Source organism: Perca fluviatilis, chromosome 16 (assembly GCF_010015445.1).
Source record: "Perca fluviatilis chromosome 16, GENO_Pfluv_1.0, whole genome shotgun sequence".
NCBI lineage: Eukaryota > Metazoa > Chordata > Actinopteri > Perciformes > Percidae > Perca > Perca fluviatilis.
The window spans coordinates 21,106,425-21,121,895 of record NC_053127.1 but is presented as its reverse complement, the minus strand read 5'-3'; the positions used below and the strand labels follow the sequence as shown (position 1 = coordinate 21,121,895).

General features: G+C 39.3%; 1 protein-coding gene across 1 annotated transcript; it reads right to left on the bottom strand.

Moving 5' to 3' along the window:
* Window positions 1–3,667: 3,667 nt before the first annotated feature.
* Window positions 3,668–11,595, bottom strand: LOC120543552 (V-set and immunoglobulin domain-containing protein 10-like 2). Its single transcript, XM_039776654.1, has 11 exons — window positions 11,327–11,595; window positions 10,852–11,127; window positions 10,344–10,619; window positions 9,103–9,348; window positions 8,771–9,028; window positions 8,395–8,685; window positions 7,765–8,118; window positions 6,401–6,523; window positions 6,284–6,308; window positions 6,051–6,151; window positions 3,668–4,172 (listed from the first exon to the last, which is right to left on the bottom strand). Exons 1-11 carry the CDS (start codon window positions 11,574–11,576, stop codon window positions 4,027–4,029), a joined length of 2,346 nt encoding a protein of 781 aa, XP_039632588.1. The 5' UTR covers window positions 11,577–11,595; the 3' UTR covers window positions 3,668–4,026.
* Window positions 11,596–15,471: the final 3,876 nt, after the last annotated feature.

Here is a 15,471-nt window from a genome sequence, read left to right as displayed (position 1 = left end):
CACACACAGTAAAACAAAACATTTCAAAACATAAGCAGTACAGAAACGGTAATGACACTATTTTTTTTTTCACCGAAGAATGCTGACAATTCTTTGATTTTAACTGTAAAAAACTCTTGGCTACAAATTAGTGTAATCCTGTGATACAATTTTGTTTGTTTTTATATACATTTATAAAAAAGAATATTGTCAATATATTGTTATGAAACTATCAACCTCCAATAGCAAGTATTTGTTTGCTATACCAATCTTACATTTAAACAGAATTACAGATTCTACTGAAAGTCTATAAATGATAAAGAAGTTTTATCTTAATATGTTCATCAAACATTCAAATCATGTTATATGGAAAACCAATTTCTAACTGCAACTCAGATATGTGCAAATTAATCTAAAGACATTGGAAAACCCTTACCATATGTGATAACGTTGACCAGGTTGGTAGGTAGAAATAAAAAGACCAGCCCTAGCAGTTGGGCCACCATGGTATCATGATGATCCTGAGTCCAACAACCACTTTACTCCAAAAAATTTAGCAGAATTGATAAAAAAAAGGTCAAGCTCGGACTACACAAACTGCTTGTTAAAGGCTTCTCTAAACGGATTTGAGCTAAATTATTATTTTCCTTACTCTCTATCCCTCTATCCTTCTTTCTTTCTCCTGCAGGGTTAGAATAACACAGTGTTTCTGTGCTCATCAATTATATAAGACAGACGCATGGGTGGATAGATTAGCCTTCCACATACACATGCACTTATGAACACACTGAACATAACATTCCTTCACACAGGTCTTTCATGTTTATCTGCACTTAAATCTTTTTTTCATATTCATTGTGAGCACATTTTTACAGTTTCACCCTGTTCAAACTGTGGTGTTGCGTGTGACAAAAAGTGGGAATGCTGATGATTACTTCATACAGTTATAAACAGTCATCTTTTCTTCCAGCATTACAGTGGGTTCACCCAAGAAATGAGGGGTTACAAGTGGTTTATTTTGTCTAGGATCTTATTTTGCCATTTGTTTCATTACAAGTTTAGAGACAAAAAGGTCTTATATATTACACAAACAACAAATAGCTATATTTCCCTCTATTTCTAGTCATCTTGAGCAACTTGTAAAAAAAAAAATGTAAAATAGATTTAGAAATCTGGCATCTTCCAGAAGTGGTCTGTGTTTCCTCCCAGCAACATGCTCTGACCACGACACACTGCAGGACAACATTTACAGATCTAAAGTTGCTGGACCTGCACATACACAATTTCATTATACTCATCTATTCATATTCAGTGTTTTTAAGGACTCCTAATGTGAGTGATGTGTTTATAAAAGAGAAAAACTGTTAAGGAATTAAGTGGAGCCATAAGTATGTAATATGAGGCCTGCATCATGAATGAAAGCAGGACAGAGATCAGTTTTCCTCACTTTGTAGAGACAGAAATGCAGCAGAGTCTAAACTGACACCGAGTCAGCCACATATCAAGAAGGGCTTAGTTTATCAACCATATTCAAAATAACTGCAATAGAGTGAAATTACATAAATATGAATATAATAGGAGGATGTAGTCAAAATATTTCTCTTAAGTTTATCACACTAGAATGCAGTGTGAAGTCCTTTTTATATTCAGATTTAATTCACTTTAATGGCACAACATGCTGTATGCATGCAACTAATATTTTAAATAGGAATGTCATGTTTGTTACTTGTATTTATATATAAGCCTTTTTAAAGTTTTCTGAAGCTCAATGACTTTTACCCTTTGAGAAATAGCTTAACATATAAAACCTTTCATTATAGTGATTTTTGATGTAACTTGCCCTACTTCAGATCTGCTTGAGTATATGTAGGAAGAAGTAAAGAAAACGGCAACATTCTGCTTTTGTGAAATGTCACCAAAAAAAAAAAATATATATATATATATATATATATATATATATATATATATATATATATATATATATATATACCTTATGAGTGAGAGAATGAAGAGAGGCAGTACTGCTTGCCATTTGCTTTTCTGGATTCATGACCCATGGCCTGCTACCTGAATCTATGTTGTCTGTTACTGTTGTGCCTGTCATCAAGGACAAAGCTGGCAAGGTTGGGAGTTTGGATAATTATAGACCAATAGCCCCAGCCAGTGTGATATCTAAAGTACTGGAAAGGATTTTGCTTGATCGTCTATGTCCTTATATTGGCACCACTGACAATCAATTTGGCTTCAAAGCTAAGCATGGTACTGATTTGTGTATCTATGCCTTGAAGGAGGCAACACAGGGGTACATAAGGCAGAATTAATCTATGCTAATTGGGTTTATTGATGCTTCCAAGGCCTTTGACAGTCAATCGTCATAAGCTATTTGAAAAACTGAGGCAAAGGGTTGCCCCTGACAGCTTTATAAGAATCCTGTCTTACTGGTATGCCAACCAGAGTATGCAGGTTAAATGGGGTAATACAGTCTCTGCCTCCTTTGGGGTAAGTAATGGGGTACATCAGAGGAGGCTACTCTCACCAGCACTCTTCAACTTGTACATGGATGAGTTATCCAACCAATTGACAAGATGCAAAACTGGCTGTATGATTGGTAACACCTTGGTTAATCATTTTATGTATGCTGATGATCTGGCCATTTTCTCTCCCAGCAGTGCTGGTTTTCAGCAGCTACTGAATATCTGCTCTGAATATGGGGTGAAATATGATGTGTTGTATAATGCCAAAAAGAGTGCTGTCTTGATATGTAGGACAAAAGTGGACAAAGATCTTTGTTTTCCAGACTTTTATCTGTCAGGACAAGTGATGAGTGTCTGTAATAAAATTAAATATCTGGGTCACTACATTACAGATCAGTTATCTGTTGATGATGATACAGGCAGCGTCGCATATTATATGCCCAAGCTAACATGTTGGTAAAAAACTTCCACATGAGCACGGATGACGTCAAAATTAGTCTGTTTAAAGTATATTGCACTCCTTTGTATACTGCTCCCTTATGGACTAAGTTTAAAAGGCAAGCATGCAGAAGCTTAAGGTTGCTTATAATGACTGTATGAGGATACTGCTCAACAAACCCAGGTGCTCTAGTGCAAGTGACCTGTTTTGTAAAGCAGGGGTCAGCACCTTCCAGGCATTATGAGGAGTCTTATCTACAAATTCATTTGTCGCCTGAACGTCTCCCAGAACAGCATTGTTATGCTGCTAGTAAATCCTAGGTTTAGTGCCATACGATACCAATCATCACTATGGAAACACTGGTATAAGTGTCTTTTATAGAAATGCAATATTGTTGTTTCTTTTGTTTTTATTTCTCTGTATATGTTTATCTTTCTCTTTTTAATGTATGTTGTATGTCATGTCTGTGTCTTCTGAATGGACCGACCTTGAGTATGGAAATAAAGTTGATGATGATATATATATATGTGTATGTATATATATGTATATATATATATATATATATATATAAAAATATAAATATATTTTAATTAGTTTAAAAAAGAGTACCCAAGAAATAAGTGCACTTTTGATGTCTATGTGTGCATGTGCCTGCACATAGGGATTAGGCAAGTGTATGTTCTGATTTTGTTTGAAATTATACAGTCCAGACTCTTAAATAAATTATTAAAAGACCAACATTGTGATTGATGCATATAATGAAGATGAACACAGATTCAAAAAAGAATAATTTTAGGGTTTAATATGAGGTGACTCCAATGTTCAGTATCCATGCAAATATAAAAGTGAAATTGTTTGATAAGGAAGCAACAGGTGCTGTTCAAGCCCTGTAGGTACCTGCTACAACAAAAAGGGGTTCTTGTTAAAAAAAAAACACTCCTGTTGGCTAAGCATTAATGTAAAAATCAAAAGATCAAAGTGTTGTAAAAGATATGCTTGTAACTGTAAATGTAGTTGAGTTGAGATCTAGGTCACATACTACATACTGTAATAATTGTTCTAACTGTCAGCAAAACTTTTAATTCCAGGTTAAATTACAACTGAAGGAGTCCGTGATATAGCCTACATGTATGATTATGAGCCTGTAGCCTTGACGGTGATGGTGACGCTGACAGGTTCATTGTCGTCTCCAGGGGGAGGGGCTTGGCTGGTGGCGGGGGTGGCACTCGCAGGTGAGGTGGTGAGGGGTGAAGCTGCCCGGGGTAAAGCCATGGTTGGACCTGGAAAAGACCAGCGACAAGGTTCAGTATCGGGTAGATGAGCAACAACATTATTAGTTCTGCTGATGGTTGAAACCGACTGCTCATAAAATCTGATGAGCTAACAAGATGACTACATGATACAAAATACTTTGAAAGCTATATGTGTTATTTTATTATAACTTGTCAATGTAAGATTGTATATGAAACTCAAAGGAACAACTTTCACTGCTACCCTCTACACATTTTATGGCATACAAAAAAATACTTGAATTATATGGTATAATGGACCTTTTACGGCAGACATTTTGACTTGTCATAGTAGGAAAAGCACAGCTGAAATTGATTTTGACAAAAATCAAGTGTCCCAGTAAGCTATTTCAGTGAGTCAGCATGCACAATACCAGGACCTCTCCTAAGTGGAATGCAGCCATCATTAATGGTTTTGAATACACCTGTGCTTTTCCTACTATGACATGTCAACATGTCTGCCGTGAAAAAGGTCTATATGGTTTTTCCACAAAAAAGTTAAATTACCTTGTTAAAAAATATTGGAATTAAATCTACTCCTCCCTCAGGAAAATCCATATTCTAATATGCAAATATTTATTTCAAAAGTTTGAGCAAGGAATTACTACTACTAAACTTTACCCCTTTAGCAAATGAATGTGAAAACAGCCTTCTCGTGTAAATTGCCAAACTTCAGCCTAATCAACCAAAAGGGTTAGTGTGCTGCACCTTTAAATGTAACAAATTATTCACTAGGAGTTAGCTTTATGAATTTGATAAATTCCTAGATAACTTGCCTACAAACTGACGTTAGCGGTGCACTTTTCCCTGATGAATACGGTGTAGGAATAGGGTAAAAAAAAAATTTCAACCTGGCCCCTATTTCCCCATGCATTTGTGTCTAATAGACTGACAAAAATCTTTGAAAGTGGTCCAGTATTGAGCAAGAATGCAGTGACCGGCCCTCGCAGGACTGCAATGCAATCATTTCTGTAGCCTACTCCAAAACAACAGACTCCCGGGACGCCTTTTTCCGACTTGTGTTCCTCTCTTTACACCGCTGTCTTTGGACAAAAAGTCACCTCTTGAGGTCGATAATGTTGTCAGATACTTTTAATAACAATCTGAGCAGCTGTCAGTGGCAAAAACAAACACTTTTAGTGGACAAAAATCAAGGGTGCACAATTGCCCCACTAGGTTACATTGCAGCCCCGTTCGCAAGGGTCTGTCACTGCATTCTCGCTCAATACTGGACCAATTTCAAAGACTTTTGTTCACATCAGTCTATTAGACACAAATGCATGAGGAAATGGAATCCAGGTTGAAAAAAAACTAAATTATCCTTTAAGTTAGATAAGGAGAGCTAATGTAGTTGTTTTTCAAAGTGTTGTGTAGAAAGCTGCTGTCTGACTCAGTGTGACCGTCTACTTAGAACGCTGACTTAACTGCTTTATGCAAGATTTGATTGGCTGTTCTTCATCTAGGTAGATGGAGAACTAAATGTATTTTCAACGGATCAATGCAAAGACAGGGGCGCCATTATGGAACCAAGATATAAACTGTTTTGGTTTCCAATTTCTCTATCAAAAAAACATGGATTTGCTATGGGAAACAACAACAAACTTTTGAGCTAGAAAGCCGCACGCTGAAAATGGTACCTTGCGTCCGGAACTTGGCGCTGCCCAAGACGGTTGTGATTGGTTTAAAGAAATGCAAACAGGTTTTTTTTCTTCTCCTACCCCAGAACGTATCTGTGGTGTAGCCAGACCTTACTACATAGTGCTGTGGACTTAGGTCTGGCAATGTGAGACTAGCATTGTGGTAAATCTGACATGCTAAGCCCATCTTTAGGCTTGCTTGAATATGTGTTTTGATGTGGGTGCATCTTGCCTGGACTGGATGATCCACCAATCTCCTCTATTCCTCCCTCTGACCTGCCTTCCAATTCATCCTCTGGGAAGTTGATGTTTTCTCTTGACTGGCTGTGCTGCCTGGACATACCAAATGAAAAAAAACTGTTTTAATGGCATGCCTGTACACAGAATTGAATGACAACACCATTAAACTGCAAATTTTTCTTTGCTGCTATTATACTGTATATAGAAAGTATTACAGATACTCACAAACCAAACAGCATGTCATGTAATCCTGGGAGAAGAAACACAGAACATTAATGCAACATAATTGGACCCTTTTTTAATTCATTTATTAGAAACTTGGTGCTTGTGTATAGGACTCACGAGGATTGTTGTTGCGGTTGCGGATTATGAACACGAGCAGCAGCGCTGTTAGGAAGGCTGCAAAGAGCATCCCGCCTATAGCTGCTCCAATCACAGCAGGGTACACGTTGTAGCGTGGTTCCGCTGCAACACATCACAGTTACAGATTGCAAAATAGTACACCTCTAAGAAAACTGTTTCTGCACTTGATAAGTGTCTCACATCTTTTCATATTTTCAGCTACCTTTAGTGGTTCTCAACCCATGTCAGCGTTGTTCTTGTAACGTGAAATGAACCTATTTCATGATTATTTGTAAATGTTAGGCTCACTGTAAAAGCCAGAGTACAGGAAGCTTGAGCGTTTCTTCATACGATTTGTTGACAAAATAATTATGTACAGCAAGACTGTAGCTTTTGAAAGAGGAAATAACACATTCTTTCATAATTGTAAGTTTATTACACTGTGTGGTTTTGCTGCTGCAGCCTTACTTGGTCTGGTATGACCAGTAACAGTAGTAGTAAATTTTTTTCACTTGTGGTTCTGCTACACTTTGTTTAAAGGGATACTTCACCGATTTAGCATTAAGCTTTGTATCAGTAGAAACCCGGTAGTATTTTCAAATGACCATGCTTCCCTCCCTCATGTCCCCCTGAGACAAGAGATCTCTGTATTGTAGGTCTGGAAAAAATCTTCCGATGAAGGAAAATATGATTTTTGAAGCATTTACCATTATCTTGTACTTGTCATTTCTAGTCGCTGTTCAGCAAAAGTTACATAGGCTTGCTTTAAAGTCAACCCTGTTAAACTGAGTGTAGGTGTGCATTAACTGATGCCATACAGGGGTTGAAAACCACTGGCCTATCCTACCCTGACACCTTACCTACAAACCCTAAACAATCCCCTGGCTTGGGCAGAGCACTCAAATCCTGATATACAGTACATTAACACAAATAATTTACAAGAAGAAGCACACAGGGCCAGTTAGAGGAAAAGTAAAGAGCACGGCAGGGAAGGAGGTAAACAGGAAGGGAGTGGAAGGTGTGAAGCTGTGAGGTGTGTGTAATTGTTTGTCTGTGTTTTTTGTTTGTGTATGAGTCTTTCACCTAAGTGGATAACAAAAAAAGAAAAAGAAAAATGTTAGACTGTCATCAAAGTCATTTTAACAGCAATCACAGCAAGACACCAGCATCCGTAATCTTTGAATAATCACCTAACTCACCTGTCACTTTTTTTAAATGTCACATTATAATTGTTTTTCTCCTGCCCGTTTTATTTATCATCTGTTTGTTAAGACATCCCTAACTCAAGCCCCTGTCTTTACTCAGTTCTCTGCCATAAATCCCGTATCTAACCACACTTTCCTCACTCTGTTCACTCATTATACCTGGAGTCTTTGCAGCAGAAGGGTGTCCGAAGGTACGGTGGTTGACAGGCATGATGCGGAACTGGTACGTAACAGTCGGTGTCAGTCTCCCTACTGTATAGATCCTGACTTCTGGGTCCTGGATGATATTAGAGTGCCAGTCTGGTGGACTGATTCTCTCCTCCATCTCCTGCTTTGAATCATTGTTGCTGCCTCTCCTTCCTGGTTGCTCTGACACCCATATGTGCTGCAGGATGAAACCTGTCCATCCTCCTCCTCCTTCGTTCTCTACCTGCCACTCCAGCTCCACCTCGTTACGCTGTCGGCTGTTGTACATCACTTTGACTAGGGTCACATTGGGTGGCATGGGGTACCCTGTTAAAGAGACAAATACAACCAATAAATAGTCTATGTGTACCCCCATACCACCACAATTTGATATTTTTACATTTTGGTTTTGCACAGGGCCTGCTGCTGTCCCTAGGTTCCAGCTCTCTGAAGGCTGCAGCTTCATATTTCCCGTACAGATGTGGTATCAATCTTCTTATCTAACTCTGCAAGTAAGCAATTGTTTTTCCCAAAATGTCAAACCTAGTCCTTTGAAAAGCTCTGGTAGTAAGACAACAGGTATAGGTAAAATATAAAACTTACTGTTGATCACTAAAGTGACATTGATTTCAGTTCCTCCCACTGCGTTGGAAGTGGAGCACCTGTACTCGCCGCTGTCTTGAGTCTCATCTGTGTCTCTCACTGTCAGATTGGCCCATGCAGATGTTTGCAGCAGTGCGTACTTTGAGGTGTCTAGGACGCCCACACCCTGATTGTTAAACCAGGTGATTTCACTGACAGGAAGGTAGTTGGCTCTCAGGTTGCAGGTGAGCTGAACGTCACTCCCCTCGTATACAGACACAACTCTGCGCTGTGTCAGCAGTACAGGAGCCTCTACAGGGGACAATGAATAAATGAATTTATTAACAAATCATATCTGCTATTTTCTTGTCAGGTGTGTCTGACAATGTGCACTGACCCAGTGTGAGCCTGCAGGTTTTGGTTTGGGCCAGAAGTGGATGCTTAGCATGGCAGGTGTAGGTTTTCCCGCTGCTGGCGGTGCCGTAGCGAAGGATCAGGATGTTGGAGTTTTCTTCTCCGCCTTTGGCCTGGCCATCTGGGCCCTCCCACCACACCAAGGCTTTCGGGGCCCCTCCATCCCAGGAGCAGGACAGCATCAGATACTGTTTATTGTTAGTCACATAGGGAAAACACTCTGGCTCTGCAGGGGGAATATCTAGTGGAGGGAAAGAGGTTTAAGTGAGATGTCAACAATGAGCATAAAAAACTTCCTCTTTCTTTGTTTCTTACGTGTGCGTGTGCTGCATTCTGTTGATTGTTTGAGTGCCAGGTGGGAGCCCATGCAAGTAAACAAGCTGTTGGAGTTGAGGCCTTCAGATGGTAGCAAGACGGCAGTGTTTGTGTTGGCAGTGTTCCCGAGTCCGGTCCAGTGGAGAGAGGGGGAGGGTAATCCGCCGGGCCAAGAGCAGATGAGTCTCAAAGCGGTATAATTCAGAGCTGCCTCGACAGAACAGGATGGGGAGCCATCGGGTGGGTCTGCGAGGATAAGATACAGCGTAACAAGGCAATGATGTGCCAAATGGGGGTTCTGTAAGGTCAGAAAAAGCACCTGTGGTGCTACAGTATTCATGGTGTTGGGTATGAAACATCTCACCAAAATTATAGGAGAAAAATGCTTTTCATTAAATATCTATTTACTTACCACCTTCTCTTGTGGTAAAGCTAGGTAACACAAATGAATGTCAAGTCAGTACAAAGCCTGTCTTCTCTAATGTGAAAGATGTGTACAAAAAGGAAATGCTCTCTATCTCTCTTGGGGGATGAGTTGTTTTAGGTCAGACACACGATCTGAGTAACAAGCAGAAATGCATAAACTCAGCAAAAACAAAACAGGAGAGCATAATGACATGTATCATCGGCCTTCTAGCCAACCAACACTTGCCATGGCTGTGACATCATAGCAAGGTACCTGCCAGAGAGTCCCATCAACTTCCCAGACGACCTGAACAGGAAAATAGGTCTGCAGCACTTCCACACTCTGCTGTGTGTGTGTGTGTGTGTGTGTGTGTGTGTGTGTGTGTGTGTGTGTGTGTGTGTGTGTGTGTGTGTGTGTGTGTGTGTGTGTGTATGTATGAGTGTGTTTGCAAGCTTTTGGGTCTGTTTTAAAGTCTTAGTGAGTACAGGAAGCTTGAAATATGAGAGATGAAAAAGACTGTAGAAGAAGTATGAATGATTAAAACAGAAGAAGCAAAGGAGGTTTCTGCGTAACACTGAAAACAGGAGTTTAATTGAAAGTGAAAAGATCAGGGACTTGTGTTCAGTGTTAATAATGCTGAAAATCAAAGGCGATACAATTTTTGTTTTCTTGTTGTCTTGTGCTATAAATGCCAAATCTGAATTATCATCTCAGTCTTTTACACTCCTTGCTTTTTGCAGCACCAAGACAGAAGAACTCAGGTCAGGACTGGGTGGAGAGGTTCACAGAGGACTGATGGCATGGTCTAAGGTCAGACATCACAGATCACACTCACAGTAGACAGTCAGGCTGATGGTTTTTTTGGAGCGGGTGTTGAGGTAGGTGTTCTGTGCCAAGCAGGCGTAGTCACCAGTGTGCATGCGTAGGATCTTAGTGATGGTTAACTGCGGTCCGGTGTAGACCTGGGAGTTGTTGTAGAACCAGACGTACTGACTGGCCGGATTGGACTGGGCTTGACACAGTAAAGAGACAGTCTCTCTCTCCAGGGCTGAATATCCTCGCTCTGTTATACTGTACGGAGTCACGTCTATCTGAGGGATATCCGGGCCAACTGCGGAGAAAAGACATGCACACACTCAAGATGTGAAGGACACGGACATGTTACAAACATTACTAACTAAGGAGACACCTCCTTCTTCATTTCTTCACTGCAGCGATTGGAAGTATTCTCACATAATCTTTACAGTTTAAAGTAGATTTCTAAATCCATTTTATTCTATGGTTTATATTTTTTATTAAATTTGACAAGACCCAAACCCTACCCCAAACTCCCAAATACTCACAGATGGTGTCCAGCCATAACCGGTTAGAGCTCTCGCTGTTGACGGCATTACTGGCCACACAGCGGTACCAGCCGGTGTGGTTGCGATTGATGTTGGTCACGTTGATAATGTTGGTGTTTCCCTGTGCAAAGGCTGAGATGTTGCCGCTGCGGGTCTCATACTGCCACACATACTGGATTGGTCCAGTGCCATTTTCCAGATTGCAGCGCATCCACATTGTAGATCCCTCCACCGGAGATACATCACTCATCAGGAGGTAAGGCTTACTGACGGGAACTGTATTTAAGACACGGTCACACATTTAAGTATGTTTACGATCTCTGAAGAACATTGTTCTTCATCTACTTTTCACACACACACACACACACACACACACACACACACACACACACACACACACACACACACACACACACACCCTTAGCTACACCCCTGCCTGAAGTAGGTAAGTGTTTCAGAGTGCAGGTAGTCTTACCTCGGACAGTGAGGTGCACATAGTAGTAGAAGACTTTGGGCTCGTGTTCTATGTCATAGAAAGCCTGGCAGGTGAACAGGCCGTGTGCAGCCAGAGGCAGGTTTTCGATACTCACAGCTGCACTGTTCGAGATGACCGTGAGCTGTCCAAGCGTCTGGGCCAGCTGCTGGATCCTCTGTCCTTTCCCCAAATCATACACCACAGCTCTTATAGCTTCAGTTCCAGGCATGGTGAAGCTCCATATGTACATGTCAGGTAAGGTGGGACCGCATTCCAGGATCACCCCCCTCCCATACACACTGGTGTCCTGGTACACCACCTCCCATTTGGGATTTATCTCCAGGCAAAGGGAATACACTGATGAAGTAGTGGTATTGTGTATGTGTGTGTGTGTGTGTGTGTGTGTGTGTGTGTGTGTGTGTGTGTGTGTGTGTGTGTGTGTGTGTGTGTGTGTGTGTGTGTGTGTGTGTGTGTGTGTGTGTGTGTGTGTGTGTGTGTTTGTGTGCCTTGCCAGTGTTCAGTTACAGGATTGCTTACACTGTTAAGTTTCAGACACACTTTAATAGTTTAGTAAGGGATTCCAAAACAGATAACCGGATCAGTCAAATTATTCTTCCTGTCTGCGTTCAATTCATCAACTATCTTTTGCTTTCTTAGCTATTCTCATTATCTGTTACCTCCAAATTGACTTTCAGTGGGCTGTTCCACTGTTAGAATTAGAACCTGACTGATAAATTGGTCAGGCCGATATATCCATCCATATAAGCTCACGGCAGATATATTGGGATCAGTGTATGTTTTATGGACCAATAAGTGATAACAAATTGCAGTACAGAAATGTCAAAAAATTTTATATTTAGAAACAGTAATGCCACTATATTTTTTTCACCAAAGAACACTGACAATGTTTGTATTTTAACTGTAAAATTTCACACTGTAGAAATTATGGTCACAAATTTGTGTGATCCTTTTCAAACAATTCTGTTTGTTTTTATATGCATTTATAAAAAAAAGAATATTGTCAATATATTGTTATGAAAGTATCAACCTACAATATCAAGTATCTGCTGTGCCATACTTCCAATCTTAAATTTGAATTACAACAGATTCTACTGAAAGTCTATAAATGATAAAGAATTTTTGTCTTAATATGTTCATCAAACATTCAAATCGTGTTGTATGGAAAACCAATTTCTAACTGCAACACAGATAAGTGCAAATTAATCTAAAGACATGGGAAAACCCTTACCATATGTGATAAAGTTGACCAGGTTGGTAGGTAGAAATAAAAAGACCAGCCCTAGCAGTTGGGCCACCATGGTATCATGATGAGCCTGAGTCCAACAACCACTTTACTCCAAAAAATGTAGCAGAGATGATAAAAAGGTCAAGCTCTCGGGACCACAAAAACTGCTTGTTAAAGGCTTCCCTCAGATGCCCGGTTGTGTCTTTTCTTTTTCTGACCAGAAGTTTCTTGGAGAATCCAGTTGCATGCACTGAGTTCATTAGACTGAGAGTAGGAAGGGACGTAGGGTAACTAAACTGATTTGGGCTAAATTATTCATGTGTTTTTCCTTTCTCTCTATCCCTCTATCCTTCTTTCTTTCTCCTGCGGGGTTAGAATAACACGGTGATACTGTGCTCATAAATTATACAAGACAGATGCATGGGTGGACAGATTACACTCCACACACACACATGCACACACCTGAACACTGAACATGAGAATTCCTCCACATAGGCCTTTCATGTTTATCTGCACTTAAACCACATTTTCACCCTGTTCAAACTGTGGTGTGTGTGATAAAAAGTGGGAATGCTGATGATTACTAGTCATGTTTAAAATAGGGGGATTAAAAAGGGTTTATATTGTCTAAGATCTTCTTTCGCCCTAAATTTCAGTACAAGTTTAACAAATAGGTCTTATAGACCAAACAACAAAAACCTATATTTCCCTCTATTTCTAGTGATCTTTGGCAACGTTAATGGAACGCTCCAGATTTTAATTTAAGAGTCACATAAGGACCAGAGAGCAGAGTAAACGCTACTGATAGGATTAGGATTAAATAGATTTAGAAATCTGGCATCTTTCAGCAGTGGTCTGTTTCCTCCCAGCAACATGCTCTGACCACGACACTCTGCAGGCCACAATTTAAAGATCTAAAGTTGCTGACAAAGAGATGCTGGACCTGCACATACACAATCTCATCCCCGGAACAACTTTTCTTAGTCAGTGTTTTTAAAGAATGCTAATGTGAGTGATGTGTTTAGAAAAGAGGACAAGAGGAGGAGGAACTGTTAAGTGAAGCCATAAGTATGTAATATGAGGCATCATGAATGAATGCAGGACAGAGATCAGTTTTCCTCACTTTGCAGAGACAGAAATGCAGCAGAGTCTAAACCGACACTGAGTCAGCCACATATCAAGAAGGGCTTAGTTTATCAACCATATTCATATAAAAAAATAACAGCAATAGATTGAAATTACATAAAGATGAATACATGATTGGTTGGAATAGGAGGATTTAGTCAAAAATATCTCTATTCACACTGAAATGCAGTGTGAAGTCCTTTTTTATTTCATTTTAAAGCCATAGCATGCCTTCATATGTAATGTCTTTGTATTTAAAAAATAAATATTCACTTTAAAATGAAAAGTACATGCACATTATAAATCATGAATGACTCTTTGAGTTTCCTAAGTCTCTTCTGAGCTTCAAGTTAAATGGCAACAGTTATCAGACATGCATATATATATATATATATATATATATATATATATATATATATATATATATATATATATATATATATATATATATATATATAAACTGTTTGGTGTAGAGTGCTATAGGAAATTGATTGGTTTCATGCACAAAAAAAATGTGAAAGCAAGACACAACTAGCAGCCTTCTGATAGTGAACCAATTGCTCTCCGAGGCTTTGACTATAAAGCTCACTGTGCAATGGAAAGATGCAGCTGAAGAGAAAAGGATATGTAAAGAGAGAAGCTCAGCTCGTGCATACTGAGCTAGCCGCTGAAGCTAAAGCTGAACATCAAGGCTGGACAGTCTGTGAATGCCCCATGAGAGCTGGAAGCAGTTGATCTGTAGTTCTAGTTTGCTCGGGGAGTTGGGAATTCATTTCATCAGCACACAAAGAGCAGCCTGTGACTGACAGAAAATATAAATGATATTAGATTTGGAACACAAAACAAACATTCTTTGGATTGTTTTAAGCCAGTAGGGTGTGAAAAAAGCTGTAAACAACACTGACATTTTACCTCCTTATAAAGTTTATATGGCGAAGTTGTTATGTATGTATATCCAGCAGTTATGGAGCAAAAAGCATTTATTTGGAGTCATGTTTGTGTCCAACTGGTGAATTTAAATCCAATATTCAGTCTCCTATTATTTATTTTTTTATTGTAGATCTTTTTTTGCTTAACTTTACACTGAGATTTAACCAAACATTAAATGTATAAACCAAAGAACCAAAACAATGAGCTGAAAGAAGCTATAACGCTCCATACAGCTGAGGGAATTGCAGAGTCAGTGGGTTCATTAATACCTCTTTCACATACAAGTCATGTGATCCATTGCTATTTAAAAATATTTATTATAGACTTTTTAAAGTTCTCTGAAGCTCCCATAATGACTTTTACTCATTGAGAAATAGTAGCCAAACATAAAACCTTTTTATTATAGTGTCTATGTAACCTGCACTACTTTAGATCCTGTTGAGCATCAAATGTATATGAAATAGTTATTTTTAAACTGCAACACACTAGTTTGTTTCTTAAACACGTAATCTGTACCGACTAGAGGTAACTATGAACAGTAAACAGAGAAGTATTCAGGATGGTGCAGGCTGCATTGCAGAGAGGGAAGTTCACCTCAGGCCATGTACGATGATGATTAAAAAAATCAATGAAAGATCACTGTAGACTGTGTGATGTGATGCCATAACTAGGTCAGGGCGTAACAGATTATGAAAAAATGGTAACTATAGTACTGAATAAGACTATGAGTCTCCAGACGATTAGCATACTGTAGATATTTAGCATGTATGATGTTTACCATATTCACCATTTTAGTTAAGTGTGTTAGCATGCAAACCTTTGCTTATTAGCACATGATTAATAC

What these genes read in the sequence shown, in the direction of transcription:
- LOC120543552 (XM_039776654.1), bottom strand. Translation starts at nt 11,576, where the DNA reads ATGTACATATGGAGCTTCACCATGCCTGGAACTGAAGCTATAAGAGCT. An exon ending in AACCTGCAGGCTCACACTGG is followed by an intron (nt 8,686 to 8,770) that starts GTCAGTGCACAT and finishes TGTCCCCTGTAG; the next exon opens with AGGCTCCTGTACTGCTGACA. An exon ending in TGTCACTTTAGTGATCAACA is followed by an intron (nt 8,119 to 8,394) that starts GTAAGTTTTATA and finishes TCTCTTTAACAG; the next exon opens with GGTACCCCATGCCACCCAAT.